The 19735-nt window shown below is 54.2% G+C and overlaps 1 protein-coding gene across 1 annotated transcript in view; it reads right to left on the reverse strand.

The window, feature by feature from the left end:
* LOC100907895 (Down syndrome cell adhesion molecule homolog) overlaps window positions 1-19735 on the reverse strand; it is a 44605-nt gene that overhangs the window by 10720 nt on the left and 14150 nt on the right. The window contains exons 4-10 of the mRNA XM_029112029.1: window positions 18321-18608; window positions 17707-17927; window positions 17319-17514; window positions 16979-17146; window positions 6082-6495; window positions 3266-3451; window positions 2432-2731 (exon numbers count right to left, since the gene is read on the reverse strand). Of these exons, the coding sequence (XP_028967862.1) occupies window positions 2432-2731; window positions 3266-3451; window positions 6082-6495; window positions 16979-17146; window positions 17319-17514; window positions 17707-17927; window positions 18321-18608 (1773 nt within the window). The remainder of the gene's footprint in view (window positions 1-2431; window positions 2732-3265; window positions 3452-6081; window positions 6496-16978; window positions 17147-17318; window positions 17515-17706; window positions 17928-18320; window positions 18609-19735) is intronic.

Raw genomic sequence — 19735 nt, forward strand, 5'->3', positions numbered from 1 at the left:
GTCATTCTAACGACCCAGGCCGAGGAAGCATGCCTCTGGAAGTTAGTCCGAAACTCCCCCACTTCGCTCTCTCTAGCGGGGAATTCAAAGTCGAAACCCTCCCCTAACGCAAAAATTACCGCTGATCCAATAAGGAAGACTGCCACTCGAATAAAGCTGCCTGCTCCCTCCTTGGAGAAGCAGCACAAAGCGAGTTAAAGTCTGCCCCTGCTTAAAGAGAACTGCCCTTCTTCTAATCATCGCCGCCGATTCTATACTGCCGCTTGGAAAGCTGCCAAGTCTATAAATTAGTTGGCAAGTCGGTTAAATAACTGCTGATCGATATCAGAAGATCAGCCGAAATATTTAAAAAAATCTGCCGGTTAAAATACAAGCCTCTGAAAATTCCCGCGGAAAAAATTGCCATCGACATCGCTTCTGTCGACAGGAAGCACACAGGAAATTTAACTGTTTTCCGATACCCGATTGGAATTACGTGCCGACTCGGCGTCGTTCAGGTCCAACTGACGTCGGTAGGTGCGCGCCTTGATACCTCTCGAGCGAGCTGGCAGTTCCGCGCGCGCGCAGGAGGCACCCGCTATATTAGCCTCTCAGTTTCTTTCCCCGCTATCGCTGCCGCCGTTGTTGCTCCCGCCGGATCCGCTGCCGCCGCCGCTGCAGAGCTCAGCCCACATCCGAAGTCTCGGCGAGCGCCGCATACCTCGAAGCAAGTGGCATCCGAATCGGATTTTCAATATTTACCCTTCTTTCTGCGTCAGTCAGGAGAGAACACACAGGAGTCTGTTCTGTCTCAGAGAGCAACAGCAGCGTCGGAGAAAGTATTGGACAAAGAAAAGCGCACCAGCAACCTTGCGGGAGCAGCCTGTCGCGAAGGCGCCTGTCGCTCCGACGCAGTAAGCTAAGACGAGCCGAGGCAGAGCGCTCGCGCGCGAACGAATTGCTCGACGCCAATAAAAGACGTTGACTTGTACATTTGTATGTCGTTCTTATACAAAACAGCTATGATGTCAGACAAATCCACGGTTACGAGCGACTTAGGCTCCTTGTGCTTAGCAGTCGCCGTACCGTTCGTCGTTGTCGTCATCGTCGTCGTCGTCTTCTTCTTTTCCCTCTTTGCTCATTCGGCTGGCCCTTAACGAGGGTCATTACCGACAGCTATGAAGTCATGAAGCCGAACTTGGAGGACGGTTCTTCGTTCTTTAGTTCGTTCGCAAATGTCTCTCGAGAAGCCAGCACCGCCGCCGCCGCCACCTTCGAAGAGAATACGAAGAGGTGTTCCCAAACTGGGGCATAATTACTTTCTGCTCGCCGGCCGGGGAGGGCGGCGGAGGCAAAACTGGAGAAGAACCAGCTCCGCTCAATAAACCCAAACTCAAACAGGTTTTTTCCTATTTGCGCTCATCGTCCGCCTTTTGCCCAAGGCTATTCAAATCCACACCTGTAATGAGGCTGGCCACATGTCAACATGAGCTCCGCATTTCTCGCCGTCGTATATGAACAGCACGAATTCTCTCGACTTGGGGACTCGGATTCAGGAACGAATTCCCTAGATCATCGATCTCACTCGTCGCACCACGGCGCGAAACGACGAGGCGACAGCGGAGGAACGTCCCCGATAGACGCGAGAATTCAAAATATCATCCGAGATCGCGATTCGAGGCACATACCCCGGAGCCCCGAAGCACGCGGCGGCTGGATGAGGAGGGACAAAGTTTACGAGTCACTTCGGAGTCGGGCGCGGTCACCGGCGCTCATTCGCTCGGCTTATTTCGATTCGAAGCTTTCCAGCCTCGTAAATGATCGAGATTACTTTGTCGGATGGAAAAATGGTCTCTCGTATCCGACAACAACAACATCACCGCCGCCGCCACAACGAAGGCGAGATGAGCACAGTTCGGCGCAATTCATTAATACTTGTGCTGTATGAAGCTGTCCCAGAGGGATGCTTGGGGAAGATTGATCTGCTGTTAACACTTCGCGAGTTTGCAACATTAGCGTCGGCATCGTACGCTCCACTGACTTCAAATCACAGGCGGCGGCGGCGGCCACAGGTGGCGAAAAACTTGCAGCTGGCCGCATGGAGTATCGTATCGTAAATTGAATAGCCAGCTAATCGCAACTACCGACTAGCTAATCGGGGCTGCCGTATTCATAATCGGCGGCTACATTCATTCATTACTGGCCTCTACAGACTGACGGCACTAACGCAGGTGCTGTGAGCGACGGCGACGATCGCCATGATGATCACTATCTGGACCAGGCCGATAATATAGATTCGAACTTTTCGCCATCGGACGGCCTTCAAATTTCGCTTGTTGCAGTCCATATAACGACTCGGGGAGTGGGACACTTCGAGGGAGCCGGCCCCTGTCGAAGACGATCACGGGGACAGAGGGGGAGGGGGCGACTGAACGACCCTTATCGTACTAACCTTGTACGATGAGTTTCACGTTGGTGCTGTCGGTGCCGTATTCGTTGCTGGCCTGACAGGTGAACAGGGCGTTGTCGGTTCGTTCCACTGAAGACACTGTAACTTGCGAGAGCGAGAACTCGCCGATGCGGTCCGTCATGGTCTGAGCGTAGCGGGTGTGTTTGCCTAAATCGACTGGCTGGCCGTCTTTAAACCAGTGGAAAATTATCGGCGCGTCTCCTTTCACTTTGCATTCGAGGACGGCTGATGAGCCGCGTTTAGCCGAAACTCGACTCTGCTTCGAGTCGAATTGAGGAGCACCTGCGGGAGGAAAGAAAACAATCAGCACCTCCGCTTTACTCCTCCCCATTCGGTGTGATCCTGATAGAGGTATCCTTCCCCAGATTTGTCGCATCGGAGCTTAGCAAGTGGGTGCTGGAATCGCTCTGTGAAATGCTGCTCAGGCTCTGTCTGATGCGAGTAGAAGGTAGGGTGCGACCGCCGAGGGAGACCGAGTCGGTGGCCAGGGCGGGTCGCGTCAGCGAAATAGTAGCTGCAGTTGTCGCGAAGAGTTGGCTACTTCTGTTTTTGTGTCAAGTCTCCGGCCTCCTGCGGCACTTCCTGACTCCAGTCAATAATTAACGTACAAAAGCCCAGCAGCACCGGAAGCATCGTGCTCCGGCTGAAAAAACTGCAGCGCATCAGCCAGCCCGACAACATCAACAACGGCAACATGTCAGTGAACAGCAAACTGAGTTCGTCGGGGCGAGCGCGCAGGAGGTGGAGGTGAAGAAAAACAGCAGAGCTAAAGATTGGCCAGCAGATAGTGGCAGGAACTGGAACTTGGATACTTACTTTTTACAGAGAGTCTGATAACTCTGCTAACTCCTGAGCCGACGCCGTTGTTGGCTTCGCAGAGATATAATCCTCCGTCCCTGGCTTCGACAGATCGGATCGTCAAAGTGCCGTTCATGAGGATGTGAATATGCGAATTACTTATAATCGTCTTGTACTGCGCCGTTGAGGTATCTGATTTCGGTTCTGAAATAAAGAAAGTAGAAAAATCTTGTGATCCGGCGCTGTCATAGATTATTCCGGACCCGCCACGAAGCACCTCAAACATCGATTGTATCTGATGTTCATCAAAGAGCCGCATGATATTCCACCACACGAAACCCGACTCATCGAGGCCGAGTTCCGATGTCTGCTTTGCGACAGCTTCGCGACGCCCGGATCTCGGCAGTTTTTCCCCTGAGCCTCTCAACGTTTTTGCTCCCTGTTCTCTTATTTCCTTCCTGGAAAAATCCGCGGCACAAGGAGCGAGAAATTCGTGTGGGTTGCGTTTGTCTTCAAACTCGAAAAGGGGCACCATGGCCACCGGGAAAAAGCAAAGAGGAGTGCGCGCGTCGGAGGAGGGTGAGTAACCTACAAAAAGTAGCTGACGCAACAGAGCCGATGGGCTTCTTCCTCGACATCGGGGTCATCCTCAGCGACGGTGTCTTCCTCACTCTGTCCTCGATTCCTGTCTCCAAGATTTATAGATGGCTTGTTTTAAAATAAGAACATTTGTTTTTATAAAGGATTTTCCCATGTCCGGAGAGATTGGCAGCCGACGCCGGAGAGCTACAGATCTAGGAAAGAATTTCACGACTGACTTGTGACAACTGCTCGGCTCTTCCCGTCGGCAGCGACGTTGCTCCCACCGAAGGATCGTTCCCGTGTCAAATGTATCCATGGAGATTTGATTCGAGAGGATCGTTGATGTTCCTTCTCGCGAACGTCGTGTTAGCGGGTTTTGTATCGGCGAGGTGAGGGAGTTGTTTCTCTCGAGAGAGCTGTTGTGATCCGACCAGTGATAGATTCCGACGGCTTGAAGTTCGACTTTCGACAGCATCTATCTCGCATCGGTCTTCTCCCGGAATCGAAATTAAGATCTGAACGTCAGACGTCACTGGATCTCAAGGAATCCGAGGTGGAGAACGGCTGGATAATGTCTCGCTTCTGGAAACTTTCCCTTTGTCCCCACTGGGAAGAATATCGTTCCCGGCCCCGCTGACCGAAGCAGGGGCGACTGTTCGTGAAGCGAGTCTACGCTCGTTAGCGACGTAATCAAGAGTTACCTTGTAGCCGAGAGCGACCAGCGAAAGGTTTCCTTCAGCCTCGGCTTGCCTCTGTTTTCTCGACGCTGTTTTCTAACTCTTCCGCTCCCACCTCGGCGGCGTAATTCGATTTGACCCTGAGACCTTGATGCATCACACGCATCGCCCAGACCCGCTTACGACTCGCCGCCCGTCTGTCCGTTCGCCTGGGTGGCCGGCCCGCCGACCGGCCTGCCCGCCTGAGCGCCTTCCTGCGAGCTCTCCCGACCGAGCTACAGACAATAGGTCGCTCCTACTGCTGCTGCCGCTGCCGCCTGGATCGTTTCAGAAAGAAAAATATATACAAATACAACACCGCGGCTCCGTTCATTTGTTCAAGCGCGCTTGCCGCCTTCATACGGAGCCTTTTGTCCGCCTACACCGGTTTGTCTCCCGTAAAGCAGCGGTTTTTTTTTACATCGTTCCACGCGGCGGCATACTGCATTTTTGATAGCGGAAAAAAAGCAACAACAACGACGACGCTTGCGCGTTTTCCGTGGAAAACTGCTCGAAGCGAGAATTTCAAAGGCTGGCTTCGCGTCGTCTGTTGGTGCCACGGCGGTGTGAGTTCATCTCTGGCAGCTCTCGAGTTGGCCCAGATCAAGTGGACGATGCCAGACCCCCGAACGCACAGTACAAGAACGATTGTAAAGGAGCGTTCTGTTCACTCCCCACGGCTGTAGGTTACGACTCCGAGGACCATGCGGGACGAGTTCTGATGATTTTGGAAATATGATAGATTCGGCTCATTTCCCTCCGGAATCCTAGGTCGGTAGGCGGAGACGCTCTTGAGGAGGAACTGCCGCACTCAAAACAGGAACTTGGAGGATCCTTGGACGGAGCTCTCTCATGGGCAGAAGGCGGGTAGGGAGAAAATTTGTCAAGCAAATGGCACCCTCCGAGACGCACCACGGATTGGTCGGCTGGCAGGCGGGAAGGCCGGTCGGCCGTCGAGCGAGCCAGTGACCAGATCAGCTCGCTCTAACGAATGACCGGGATCAGAGTTCGCGAGATCCACGGAGCTGGGCTGGTCTTGATCCACTGGATTTAGGGAACATGGTGAAGATTCCCGGAGCGCCGCGCCGTCGTCCTCCTGTTCGACCAGCCGACCGCCCGACCGGATGCTCGCTAACCAGCCTTGCGAACTGATTTCAACGAACAACATCAATATAAAGGGGCAATAAGGAAAGATACGACGAGCGCACGCGGAGGATTTCATACAGCGAGTCCTCGTTGAAATGGAGAACCACAATTTCTCGATGCGCCTTTTTTTCCGAGCCAAATCCGATAAGTCTCCCGGTGGGAGAACGACGAGCTCCGAGAGAACTCGGGGAAGGGTTCGACGTCGAGGGTTTCGGAGAAAATGACCGAGGAAGAGAGAATTCGGAGCAAGAGAGAAATACATCGGGGCAGAAGAGGGAGAACGGCCGAATCCGAAGGTCTGACTGGCAGCCGGTGGAATAAATGACGGCGGGAACTTCGGCGATATGCAGGTGTACGATTGAATAATTACAGAAATGAGTGCCGACTGACCTGACGCGCTCTTCCAGCGGATGTGAGGCTGCGGCACCCCGGTGGCTTGGCAATCGATTGAAACGCTGCGTCCGGTAATGGCGATTGTGTCCCGAGGCTCGACGCGCCATTTCGGGACAACCTTGACCACTAGCTGGGTACTGTGTTCAGCGTAAGCATAGTCGTTAGTAGCTCTGCAGGTGTAGTTCCCATTGTGCTTCGAGGTAAGCTTCTTCAAAGTGAGCGATGACAGGAAACCGTCATCGGAGCCGAGAAAAGCCATCTCCGGGGTGTCATGCTGAGGAATGAGCTGTCCATCTTTGTACCACGTGATGTCTACGGGGGGATCGCCAGAATGCACCAAACACGAAATGCCTGCCCTCATCCCCTCCTGAAGGTTGGGCAGGAAGCTGAACGGTGTAATCTGTGGGCCGGCTGTAAAGGAACAAGAGAAGACCGTTGAGCCTCAGAGGAAGGAAACGTCGAGTGCTTACATCGGAGATAACGCGAGAGGTTTGTCTCTGCGCCGCCAAGGCAACGTTTCTTCGGGAGAGGAAATTTCAGAGGAATCGATCGTTGCGGATGTTTCCCCGCGTATAGTAGCGTAGTAGCGTATATTGAAAAGGAACTCGAATAAATTGCCCATTTGAATAATTATTATTCCGCGATTGGGATGGGCTCACGTATGCAAATCGAGCTTCGGAAAACTTTCCGAACGTAACGGGATATACGAGCTTCGTTTGATTTGCGCGGTCTTCGCAGGTGTTTTGAGAGTAGGAAAAAAAATCCCCGGGAAGAGATCCCTCGCTCGGTGCGGCTATCGAGTCGTTCTCGCGATGGTTCGGCTACGGAGCTCGGAGGAGCGGGCTCACTTCTTGGGTAGCGAGGGCGAAACGGCAAGGAACGGCAGGGCAAAGTGCTGTTGGAGAAGCTGAAAGACACTTTGCATAAGCCTCCAGCGAAAGCAGAGCAGAAGTCGTGCTGTGACCCCCATTCCTCCGACCATGAGCTTCTGCTGGCGTTCCGAGCCGCCTCTTGGAGAACATTTCTCGAACAGCTCCGACATTCCTGTATGGGGCTCGTACGCCCGCTCCGCGTTCGTGACATTAGACGATATTCTCGACATTGTATCAAGTTCATGGAACTTATTCTCCGATACAACGTAGCGACTTTCTGTATCGGACCCGGTTTGTGCAATATGTGCGGTCGGAATCCACGGAGCCAGACCGGCCCCCTAGGAGAGGGAGCAGAGTTCGGTAATCGAATAAATATTCCCGCGGTCTCGCTTAGCGCTCATTATTGTCCCGCGAAACAGCTCCGAATTCTAGGAGTCAATGGGAGAACCTTGCGAAACTTTCACAATGCCCGACTTAAGTCGAGGGAAGCCACAATTTACATTTTGAATGGAACATTAGGTTCGATCCGTTGAATGCCAGACGTCGCGACACGCGTCTCGCCTCCTTCGTTAATCGGATGAGCCGCGGATGTGTGCGAGGGTGGGTAAGGGGGGGGACATCGATAATGAGAGGTCGGGAACTCTCCGGACGTCCCGGCGGAGACGTGGCGTGAACATCGGCAGAGGAAAGTATCGTGCCGAGAAGAATGAAAGACCCCGCGGAAAAAATGGCCTTCTCGTTATTCACGGAGACTGCCGTCGCCACCAACTCTACCGGCACGTCGACTTAGTGCCGGAGATTATTTCGAGACACTGGTGATGGGTTAAGCCGGGTGTCGCTCGGTTCCGTCTGGTCTTGCTCCGTCAGCTCGCGTCTGGAGAAGCGAGATCCTCGTGGCGACTCCGGATCGAAAGCACTGCAGAGTTTCAGGTGAGCTATCGATCAGCTCAGACACGGATCCGTCTTTTGATCGTTTTCGAGAAGTCGCAGCCAAAGCGCCGCGTCGCGGTGAGTGGAAAACTCCGAGCAGACCCAAACGTAACGACGGGGAACATGTTGAGGGGAACGATGAGCAGAACCGAACGATAGTGGAAGGCCGACGAGAGTTCCGTTGAGATTCACTGCTCGCTCATTCATTCGCAGACTAACGCCTTCCTTCCTCCCTCCCCCCCCCAAACCGCCCGTTCGCCTACACGGACAAGATTTATTAGACAAGGATGTCGTAGCCCTCGTCGTCGCTGTTGCCATCACTGCCCCCGATGTCCCGTTTTCCTCTCGCACGCTTTCTCTGGATGTTGACGTCAACGTTCTCGCCCATCCCCCAACTCGCTCGCTGGCCGGCCAACCGGTTGGTGGGCCGCCCGGTCGGCTGGTCTGTTTGCTCGCTCGCTCACACGCACGCTTGTCGTTGTCTGCTTGGAAAGCTCTTGCGTTTTCTCTCTTACGCGAGCAGTGGCGGCGGCGGCGGGGGCGGCGGCGACATCGGCCTGTGGGCTGATAAAACTTTCCGAAGTTCTCTTTGCTCCACGAGTTGGCAACCACTACTACCACCACGGCTTATCGAGGGACATACGCTCGCTTCAAACCGCTCAGCCGCTAGACCCCCATCGCCGCTGTCGCAACAGAGCGAGTTCCATTCTCCTGCGCCCCTTCAACTCCCTTGGTCGTTCTTCTTGGTTTGCTGGCGTCTCCCTCCCCTCCTTGATCTCCATCTCTCGTCCCGTTCCATTCTTTTCCTCAGAAGAGTAATGGGCTAAATTTTGATGTATTACGTTGGTATCGGTTAACCGTAGTAGACACCATTAGTAGCAACGGAGGAGGTTCGACGGACGGACGGACGCACGGACGAACGAGCGAACGAACACGACAGCCTAAGGCTTATCTTTTCCACTACCACCAACACCAGCGGCACCACAACGACTCGTGGAAGTGGTTCTGGGACCAGCAGGAGGAGAATAGACAGGGGGGAATCGGCGGCGGCGACCGAGCGCGTTACCTCGATCACTCGAGTCGTTCAAGCGCCATCGCAACTTCCAGCGCGCAATAGATGACACGTCTGATCGTACTTCGATATAAACATACGAAGAAGATAACGACCGACGGATAAATTCAGCGCAAAGCCGAAGGCACCCCATATTCATGATGAGCGAATCAGCGCCAGACTCAGTGCAAGTCCTGAAGGGCGTCCCAGTGGACTTCGGTCACCGTGTTGCAAAACTCGTGAGCGACCTATGAGACCTATCGTTAAAGTCTAATTGCAGAATTCGTCTGAATTGCACGAGGTTTTCGGAGTTCTGTAAATGATTGGAAATCTTCGAGACGGCTCCCTCTCTATCGTCTCGTTGTTCTTGCAGTCTAAGCAAGCTGCCCGACCGCTTGTTCTGCCATCAGCTTGCTTGCATACATGCATGCGCGCTCGGTGGGCCTTGCCAGACGCTGCAAGTATTTAATGTTCATGTACAAAGAGATACATCCGATAGCAAGAGAGCGCAGCGAAGGGATAGAGAAGCGAGCCAGACAAGCTTGCGTTCGAGATAGCCCTAACCCGAGTAATCACTGTGCGTGTGAGTGGATGTGCAATCCATGAGGCCATTATAGGTGGTTTTAGTGGGAACTTTAGTGCCAAGGAAAGACGAACCCCTAGCCCTTCATCCGGAAGGCTTCGTTCGCGTGCTCGTCTGCCTGCTCGCGCGGCGCCGCTCGTGTCGGCCGATAGAGAACCGTGCACAGTCAACTTGCGTGGACGTGGTGCTAATTAAAGGCCCCTTGGTCGGCAAGCAGCCAGCCAGCCGGCTGGCCTGCCGCTTGGCCGGCCGTCCCTTGGCCAACTAACAAGTAGTACAAGAGAGTCATCGCTTGCCTTCGTGGCTGACTGGCTGGATGGCCACCTCTCAGTTAGCTATTTCGTGGAGTCGCTTCTTCCAGGATGCAATGTTCATGCGAGCGGGAGACTATGAGCGCGCCGGCCATAGTGTTCGAGGCATGGGGAAAGGGTCGTTAGGGAAATAATAAACGAAGCCTTATTGGACTTCTCTATGGCCATCGTAAAATATTTCACTCCATAAAACAGCCATCTCCTCCTCCCCGTTCCACTTCCTCGGCCGCAACGACTCCTGCAAGTCATAGGGAAGCGCACGAGGAACGAACAAGACGCCACACAGGACCGCATCCGGAGGAGTTTCGAACTCACTCGAGGGATCGGGGAAGCGAATGTTCTTCGGATCGCGGTTGGTGACAGCTTCGTTCAGGGTCACGTCGTCTGCTTCGACCGAAAGCTCTACATCGGTTTCGGTAGACTTCCCTCCATTTCGATGCAGGTGATGGGGATCAAGTGCATCAGGGGAAACTGAACATCCGTTCGGACTAGGTGTCAGAAGTGTCAGTCTCGCTTAGGTTCTGGTTCCAGAGCAGCGACGAAGAGTTAGTCAGCGGAATCGTGTAAGCTCTCCTGCCTTCCCCAATGAGCGGGATGCAACATCTGTGAAGGCGGCGAGCGAGGAGCACGGAAACCAGAGGCGAAACGGCAGCAGCAGAAGTCGAGTGTCAAGAATCTTGAACAGACGATCCTCTGGCGGCTGAGCTGTGCGCGAGTGATCCGTCCCGAGCAAGAGCCTAATACTGCAACTGCAGCGCGCTCGGAGATTCTCTTTACACGCGACCCCGTGAGGATCCCGTGCGAGATCCGTCTGCGAGACGGAGAGCGCAAGAGAGAGACTGACTGACAGCTAATTGAAAACGAAGTCTTCAGCCAAGCTCGACGGATCCGGTTAGCGTCTGCGGCACGGCGCGCGCCGCTCCGCTGCTCTGGCTCTCTGCTTTTACTTCCCCCCTCCCCCACCCCGACGTTGCCCCGGATCGTCGTATCTAATCCCTTCACTGGATCCGCACCCAACTGCTTCCCTCCACTTTTAGTGACGACGTTTTGTTCAAGAATGCCCCAACCCAGCCATTCTGCTCGGAGCTTGGTCCTCACCGACACGCATAACTCGGGGCGACCAAACTTGCCAATTTTACGAAACGTTACTCCTGTGGTGGTGCCGTCTCCCTTTAATGTTCATTCGTTTCACAATTTTTCACATCATCCCTCCTTTTCACCATTCCCGCGTTCCCGCGCCGCTTGTCTAATGCGAACGGTATCCCTGGAATGCAGTCGAGTTCCAGCAAGCGACCGACCGACCATCCGACCCGTCGACGGCTTGGCGGGTAGCGGAGCACTTAGCTCTGAATAGAGTTTTTCTTTCTCCTTATCCTCAATGGACGTCACCGGAAACATCACACGAGCCGCGACTACACGAACGTTTTAGGCTCCAGGCCCGCTCCATCGTACACGAAGTTCCTGGAGACGGTTCCGGAATTACAAACCAAACGACCAGGCGGCATGACACGAGACCCACTGGCACCCATGCTCATGCCCGCAAACGGCGGCGGCTAGTGTATCAACGACATAACGAATCCCACTGAGAGCTCGCTGGAAACCCCCAGTGCGTGGCGCGGCTTTTTGAGCGGACGGCCACTGGGCTCTCCGTTCGTTCGTTCGTTCGTCCGCTCGTTCGTCCGCTCGTTCGTCCGTCCGTCCGTCCAAGCACCCACCCATTCGGCCAGCCATCTGGCCAGCACAATCGTGGCGGCGCCGAAGCCGTCAGCGGGCAAGTAATAGATCGTAAAATCAATCTGGACGCGTTAATTAAAATACCAGTCAGGTTCTCCGGCAGGCCAGTACGCCAGCAACGACGATGGACATCGAAGGCCTTTTACAGGTGGTGACAGCAGCACTCGCCCGCTGCTGCCGATCGTGACGGTAGCCGGCGACGCATTCCAGAGTTTGTCGCTACCCTACATGGCGGCGACGTCGCCCCTTCGTGTTTTCGACTTCTTCGCGACGGAGGAAAATTCCCCGAAGAACACGCTTTTGCAACGAAACACGAGGGCCGGCGGATGCCAACGAGACGACTATCGATCGTTGTCGCATGCCTGCACCATTGGAAGGCCGTGGAGTTACGACTCCTTTGACGTCGTCCCCGACATTGTCGACAGTGTGAGGTGATTAGATTCCTCGCGGAGGAAGGGACTCCATCAAGGAGCCGTCAGCGACAGCGTAGACGTCAATTCGATAGCTACCGGGGCAAGCTCTGGTACGGATGTTTTTCGAGCTCGTTCGGAAACGCTTCAGAAATTCGACGTTGCTCCTCGACCTCGCCGGACACGTGAATGAAGCAACATGTGCAGGTGCGGTATTCGTTTGATATTCGGTCCAAAACCCCCGGAAGGACTCGGAGGAGGAACAGAGATCCTCGGGGTGATAGAGGAATCATGAATCCGACGAGAATGGTCTGGGTTCGAGAATTAGACGGAAACTGGAAAGGAGGAGGAGATCGAGCAAGCGGAGAGGGACACAGCACAACGGAGAACGGGCAACGCGAAAGGAGACCAGACGTTGGAATCAGGATTGATTCCCAATTTGGTCGCCGTCGCGACAGGATTTCAGCAGCTGAAGGCTACGAGAGCGGGAGGAAAAGGCGCGAGGAACGGAGTCTGTCGCAGTCTTGAAGTCGCGTCCCACTAAAAAGGAAAGATGTTGCGGGGATGGCTAAGCGAGGAGCAGAGCGGGAGAAGTCAGTCGAGAGGCTTGAAAACGGTTGGCTAAAACGAGATAGATGGTCTTCCCAAATTCTCTTAGTAACTGTTTCTTCTGCTGTTCTCTTCGTTTTTCAATCCACTCCGACAGAACTTCTCTCGGATATTATTCGCAATTAAGAGGGCTCCCTCGTCGGGAACAAAAGATGGGAAGTCCGACGGCGGCAAAGCGGAATAGGATTCAATTTCCAGCTTCGACATCCGGATCCGGCAACCAACACGTCGCGTCGACGACCGTTCCACGGAAATCTTCGGCGGAACAGGATAGTAATGAGAAGCGAAATGAGAGAGAGAGAGAGAGCGACAGACGAGGGCAGACAGAGTTGAAGGACGAAGACGAAAGTGGTGTAGGAATAATGAGCAGGAATCAAGAGTAAAAGAGAAAACGTATGGACAATGAATAAGGAACGAACGAAGAGAACGTGACACAGAAACGAAGAGCGCGAAGGGTCGCTCGGAGGATGAGGGAATAGGTAGAGAATCAAGGAAAAAATGACTTGCATACCGCGGAGCGGGAAAATACCGTGGCGAAGACGGGGAATTAGGAGGTAATGCCTAAAATACGAGGAGGTCGTAGGAAAAATAAGGCGACACTGACGGCGGCGAAAAAGGATGCGTCTCGTCGCATGGCCAACGAGGCCCTTGGGAGTGGGAAGGCATAAACGACTGCCGGGACTTCGTGGCCGGTCCGTCGTCGCGTCGGTCTCCCAACGCGCGCTTTTTGCTCTACGACGCGTTTCCATTTAGTAGCTGCGGAGGAGCTTGGAGAATCCATCTTGCCTAGCCCAGTCCCCTTGATTCTCGTCTCCCTATTTTTCCTTATTCTCATTCGTGACGGAACCCTTCACTTACTCACTCGTTGACGTACGTACGCAGTCCTCATCTTCTTGACGTGCAGCATAAGGAAGCTCACTGAGGCGAATTCACCTCGAGCCCCTCCGAGGTGCGGAGGATCATTCCTCATGTCCATCATTCTCCGAATACGCCAGACCATATCGTGTCACATCACATCCAATACGATACCGCTACGTCAATCGACCTCCTCCTCCACAGTATTCTGACCCCATTCCGCGTCCGGTCTCCCTACGCAACATCAAACGCCGCTTTGCACAAACAGCTAGCCTCACAATTCGCAATTCTTTACGAGGTTTTCATCGACGGACGTCTGTTCCGACTTCCTCTTGGGGGCGCCCAAGTTTCCTTTATTCGTTCGCAGGTTCGTATCCTGGTGGTCTCTGTTCGGTCGGTCCGCGTGCCTGCCACCTTTGTCCATTCCTCTTTTTCCAGTTTACGCTCAAGCCACGTGAAGTTGGAATTAAAGTAGTTGAAGCGCCCCTACCCGACGCCGGCGGCGCGGCGTGGTCGTCGGGGCCGCCAGTCGCGGTTCCGGGGCTCGTGCAACACGGCACTGGTAGCTAACGGCCAATAAAACAGATGAACAGAGAAACGAGAGGACGAGCGAGAAACAGACTAAGGCCACCGCCAGCGCTGCTTCCGAGAGAGGCTTTTCAACTAAGACTCGTAAAACGTGAAACTTTCAAAAGACCATCCAATCCGGCTCGTTCCTTCCAGTACCGATATATCTAGGCACATGGAGAGACACAAAGGGAAGCGCCGAGACAAAAAGTTACGGAGCGTATCTTCACGCTCTTGCCGAGGGAAAATACGGGGCGCGCGGTCTCGGGCTACATACTCCGGAAGAACCTTCCGGAAGGGCTCGAATCGTCGAATGTCACTCGGAAGTCACGCGATCTGAGCGTAAGACCCACGCTTGGAATTTTCGAGTTAATATTCTCCGTCCACGCAGGATTCGCTCCCGGGCAGACGACTCGAGTTTGACGTGGGGCAGGTGAGAGCAACGTCGGCTCCAGGGGGGCTAAGAGCAATCGCTCTTCTTTCCGGAGTGAATAGCATCAATGATAGAGAAAACGAGCGGAGGATGGATCGCTCTCTTGAATAGCGATGTGTTTTCGCCTTTCGAACATCAAGATCAAGATGACAGCTTGATGAAGTGAGAGACGACCTGGGAGCCGGGAGGCTCACCATGAAGACGTGTGAACGACTTTCGCTTTATGCAATAATTTCACTCGCGGAGAATCGGCCTCGGAGAGCTCCGACTCGGACCGTGGCTCTCCCTTTGCTCTTCGTCTACCAAATCGAACGCGAACTCAACCGGCTACGAGCTACGCATTCCGTGTCGCGGTCGAACGGAACGCAGCCCCGTAGAAGTCAACGGAAGCCAAGATTTCCGTGAAGGCGGTCCGTACGTCCGACTATCTGTCTGCCGTCAGTCGGGCTGTGTCTCGTTATCTGCCGCTCACCTCTGACGCGGCGTCCACCGCTACTGCCGCACTACCACAGAGTGTATAATCTGTCTTACTTAGCTTGATGCCTGCTGCCGGTACTGCCCCGGAGGCGAAGCTCGGCTTCCCTCGCCGAACCATTCCGCCCCGTCTGGTCCGGTCTTTTTCTTCTTCGAGCCCTCCTTGCATCCCACTCGGCAGCGACGGCGGCAGAGGCATCAACCCGTACCTGAGAGTGCGCTAGCTATCTTCCAACATATCTTGATGTATTCTGGATGAAAAGAAAAAGGAGCTTCTCCATTATTCATAGAGCTGGAGCGGATGCAGTCAGTGAAGTAGGCAGCTTCTCGTGCATGCTCCCCGCGCTGGCTTGCTCAGCTTGCCAAGATTGTCTAGTTCGCCTCGACTGACCGTCGGGGCGGCGACCTGCGCGCACGCTCCTCCGCCCCCAAAAGTTGGGTACACCTCCGCCAAACTGGGGATCCCTCGACAAATATCGGGGAAACTGTGGGGGTTCGGGAAAACCCGGTGTTTAGCACCCGCCCGAGAGGGGCACCCTCTCTCACCCGAAAAGAAATGCAGAGTTCGAGCTCGGCATGACATAGAACTTGGTAGATTCCTTTTTCCGCTCCCAAATCCAGTCCCGAGATGAAACTCGACGTGGATGGTCGAATAAGGCATCGAGGAGGAACAGTGATTTGATGCCCTCTGCGCGAGAACGTCCCGTAGAATATCGGACCACCAGACAGTTCCTGTAGGGGGCTTAGGATCATATCAGTTCCTTGTCGATAAACGGCCTGACGGACTCGCGGTCACGCTCCGCTGCTTTGATAATTGTCGGCTAGTTTTTCTTCTTGTGCATCTTTTTTTCCCGATCCATCGATAGCAGCGGATTAGTTCTGCCTCCCGCGTGTTCCTCCCTGATTATGAGCCGAATTCGCCGGGATCCTATCTCCTCGGCTCGAGCTCGGCTCACGCTCGGACACCACGTCCGAGCACCGGAGCCTCTGCACTCCTCCTTCTCCACTCTGAGAGTGAGAGTGGTATTAATAAAATAAAGTTTCTTCGGTGAAGACTCTCGCGAATGAATAGCGCGGAAAAAAATGAATTGATAAATGAACATGAGCGTGAATGTGAAGCGAGGAATGTGATGGAGTTTGCACTGTACGTATGACCGACCGACGAGGATGGCGCACGAAACGGTGGGGGCGGTACAACGAGAATGTCAGAGAAACGACAATTACTCCGACGCGTTCTCGCTCCTGATGGTCGGTCGTCTCGTGAGTCTGTTCATACGGCGTGTCCGTCGACGTTCCCCCGGCCGGATCATCTCACGCAGTCGCACAGATATTAGTACGGTCTGCGCGAAGCTCTGGTGCCATTGTGCGTGCAAGCGCAGCGTTACTTTTGGGAGAATATCCAGCGGCATCGGAACGAGTGAGTGAGCGAACCAACGAACGAGCGGGCGAGCGAGTGAATGATGCAAGGGTGCATTCGCTGAGCGAGCCGAACAGCTCGGTGAAGCAAAGAGGCGGTATTGATTTTTGCCATTGGCTTCCTGGAGGAGAACAGTCTTTCCGCAGGGGTGCTGTGGCTTTGTGCGAAAGCGGAAGACTGCCTTTGCAAAAGCCCCCTCGCTAAGGCACAGGTGGCCAATCCTCGGCAAGTTGTACGGCTGCTCCGTCTGCCAGCCGCCTGCCTTCTCCGTCTGTGGACCGAACTCTCTGTCCATCCGTCCGTTGGTCCGTTCATCCCAATACGGAACTTGTAGCTGTCGATCGTGTTGTTGCTGTTGTTGTTGTTGTGGGAGAAGCGAAACATTTTGTTGCTCTCCGAAGACCACTCAAACCGGTAGGCCGCCCCGGGAGCAACAACCACACCGACGAGAGGAGCTCATTGAGAAGGGAGAACGCTCGAGACATGCCGGTACCGGACACTCAAACGCAGCTCCGTTTTTTTTTCAAGTTCAGATTGAATCGAGTTCTCCGGAGACAGAGCCGGGAAGCAACATCAGTCCCAGATCGACTGATCATCTGTCGCCCGGGGACACGCTGTAACGGGTGAGAAAATCTGAAAAGTACTCACATTTGACTGTAACCGTGATAGTGTGGCGGACCTGGTGGTTCTTGTCGCCGCTCTGCACCGTACACTGGTACCGTCCCTGATCGGCGTCCCTATCCACCCCGTGAATTAGGAGAGTCCCATTTTGGGTGTGCACTACCTGCCTCTGGCTAACCGGCAGGCGATTACCATCTGCGGAAGTTAGTGAATAGAATCAGATAGAGCTTCTCTGGACTCGTCCATCGCGTCGTCTCCCTTCTGCAACGATTACCCTCCCATTGAATCTGGTGGGAGGGGGAATCTATGAATGGGCAGGCTCGTAGGATCTGTTGGACCGCACGGGGAGGGGAACGATGGTACTCACCTAATGACCAACTAACAGAGTCGAAGGGGTAACCCCCGAAAGGACACTGCAGCTGGAATGTGCTTCCGACTAGGGCAGTCATGTTGGTCAAGGTTTGCCGCGTGAACAGCGAGCCGTATACGTTGAATCTTGCGCTGTGGCTCGTGCTTCCTACGTAGTTGCTTGCAATGCACTCGTAAGCTCCGGAATCCCTCACCTGCAAGCGTATCGATTCGGTGAAAATTTCCTCCGCGTGGGAGGGAATAGCTCGTCAATCACTCATGCTCGCCGTACAACGAGGCTTCCTGATTTCAGGGTCGTCGGAGCACGTCTGGCTCAGCTGACGGGAGCTAAACGGCGGTACACTGTTTGTTCAGCGGATGTATGACTCAAACATTCGTATACGAACCTCTACGAGCGAGATGTTGAGGAAGCTGACCACTTCTCCAGGTATCTGAGTTTCAAAGCTGCGGACTCGAATTCGGGGCCCGTTATCGAGCTTCCAAAAACCATCGAGCCGCCAACTAATAGTTGGAAGGGGATCTCCGGACGCCACGCACTTCAGGGAGATGAAGTTTCCTGGCCGAATCGTTTGCTCACGGAACACGGATGTCAGGGTCGGCGCTTGTTCTGGAAGAGAAATCTCATTCTCGGGAAAACGGCTCGAGGGAAAAGCGAACGTCTCCGGAGCCAGACGTGAAGGCTCAAGGTGACACAACACGTCGATGTGTAACGATGAAAAATTTTGACTTCACGCTGTCCATCGACTTTCGCTGACAAAGCCTTTTCCTGCTCGATTCTCTATTTATCGTTCCTGATTTTTCTTATCCTGCCCGTGTTCCGAGGCTCTCCCTGTCAGAGCACGGAATCGGCACAGACAGAAGGCTCCAACGAACTCGGGGGGTAGGCTCGGGCGGGGTGGGGGGTAGGCTCGGGCGGGGTGGGGGGGAGGCGAGTTCCGAGCTTCGACTCCGAACCGTCGTCGGGGAGATTTCCCGTGAGTTCGTTGCGGGAAAAACTTACCTCCGATGTGGAGCTCAGCAGTAGCTTGGAGCCAGCCAGTTTTGTCACTGACGAAGCATTGATACATTCCCTGATCAAGACGAGTGACGCCGTTGATTTGGAGCGAGTATCGCGTTGTTTCTTTGATCCGCCCCGACGAAGTGAGACGTTCGCCGTTGCGTCTCCACTCGACGCCGAAGTCATCCGTGTCCATTGGGTCAAACATGGCGGTGACGTTGCAGTAAAACGAGGCGGTGTGTCCGCTCTCGATTCGCAAGAAGCTTGGGGATATTGTAAGCAGCTGGTTGCCTGCAAAAAACAAGACTTTGTCAACTGCCGTCCACGTGCTTGACTGACAAAGGAGACCCGCAAACCACGTCAGAGACAATCGTTGTTTTTTTCTGCCGCGCAACCTGTTCCCCCATGCCCCTCGCTGTGGTGTTTATGCAGACAGAAGAAGCCCACGTCCCATATCTATGAAGGAGGCAGACAACACTTGCTCGAGAGCTGTTATCCACCTCGCTACCTACGCTATCTTAGCAAGGAGGCGTCCAACACTAGGGAAGGTCTTTTTACGGCTTGTTATATAAAACAGATTGGGTTACGCAATCGCGACCCACACGAGCTCATCGAGGGAGGGAGCCAGTGAGCAGGGTTGAACAACGCTCAGTGAGTCTCCCGACGCGTACTGTACGGCTACTGAGCGGCTGCTTATCCACGAACGGGATATCGATGACCGCCAAACTGAATAGGAATAGTCAACCGAAATTCAACGAAGCTCGGTTTCGCCAACACGCGTCGAGTTCAAGGTCGATGGAGTCTGTCTCGATCCGGATTCGGGGCTTCGTCGCCATCAAAACTATGGCACGAGAGGAATTAGAGGAGGGAAATGATGATGCGGACCCCGTGTTGCCGCTCCAGGTGTCTTGAGACTCTCAGTCAGAGGAACGACGCAAACAGACTGACCGAGGAATCGCCCATTTTCTCGCTTGCTTCTTCGTTCTTCTGCTCAATAGTCGGTCGGCCGTCAGACCGACTGTGAGTGACTGAGTGCTAGATTGAAAAGCAACAGACACCTCCTACACGGAGCCTTCTCTTCGATTCCTTCTCATTTGTTCATTCAGTCAATTGTCTGCCGGACTCCCTGTGCGTTGCTTGTTCTGATTTCGGTCCGCTCCCGGTCTTCTTCCCCAAGGCGCCGGGGCTCTCTCGCTCTCTCATTCTCAGGATCTCCGCCACCAATAGAACGAATTGCAACAGCGACCACCGGCGGAACGTCTGACTGAGAGGGCTTCCATGAGGCGTTTGCTTCTGTTACTGCAAGGATGCGGGCCGCCCACTCGGGCATCCGCTGCCAGTAGGTGAACCAGAGGCGTCTCGCCTGGCTTTGCCTTGCTGCTCGACTGCTCTCGCGCGCACGGATCGTCGGAGAAGAG

This window comes from Galendromus occidentalis, unplaced genomic scaffold, assembly GCF_000255335.2.
Source record: "Galendromus occidentalis unplaced genomic scaffold, Mocc_1.1 scf7180000077480, whole genome shotgun sequence".
NCBI classification, from domain to species: domain Eukaryota; kingdom Metazoa; phylum Arthropoda; class Arachnida; order Mesostigmata; family Phytoseiidae; genus Galendromus; species Galendromus occidentalis.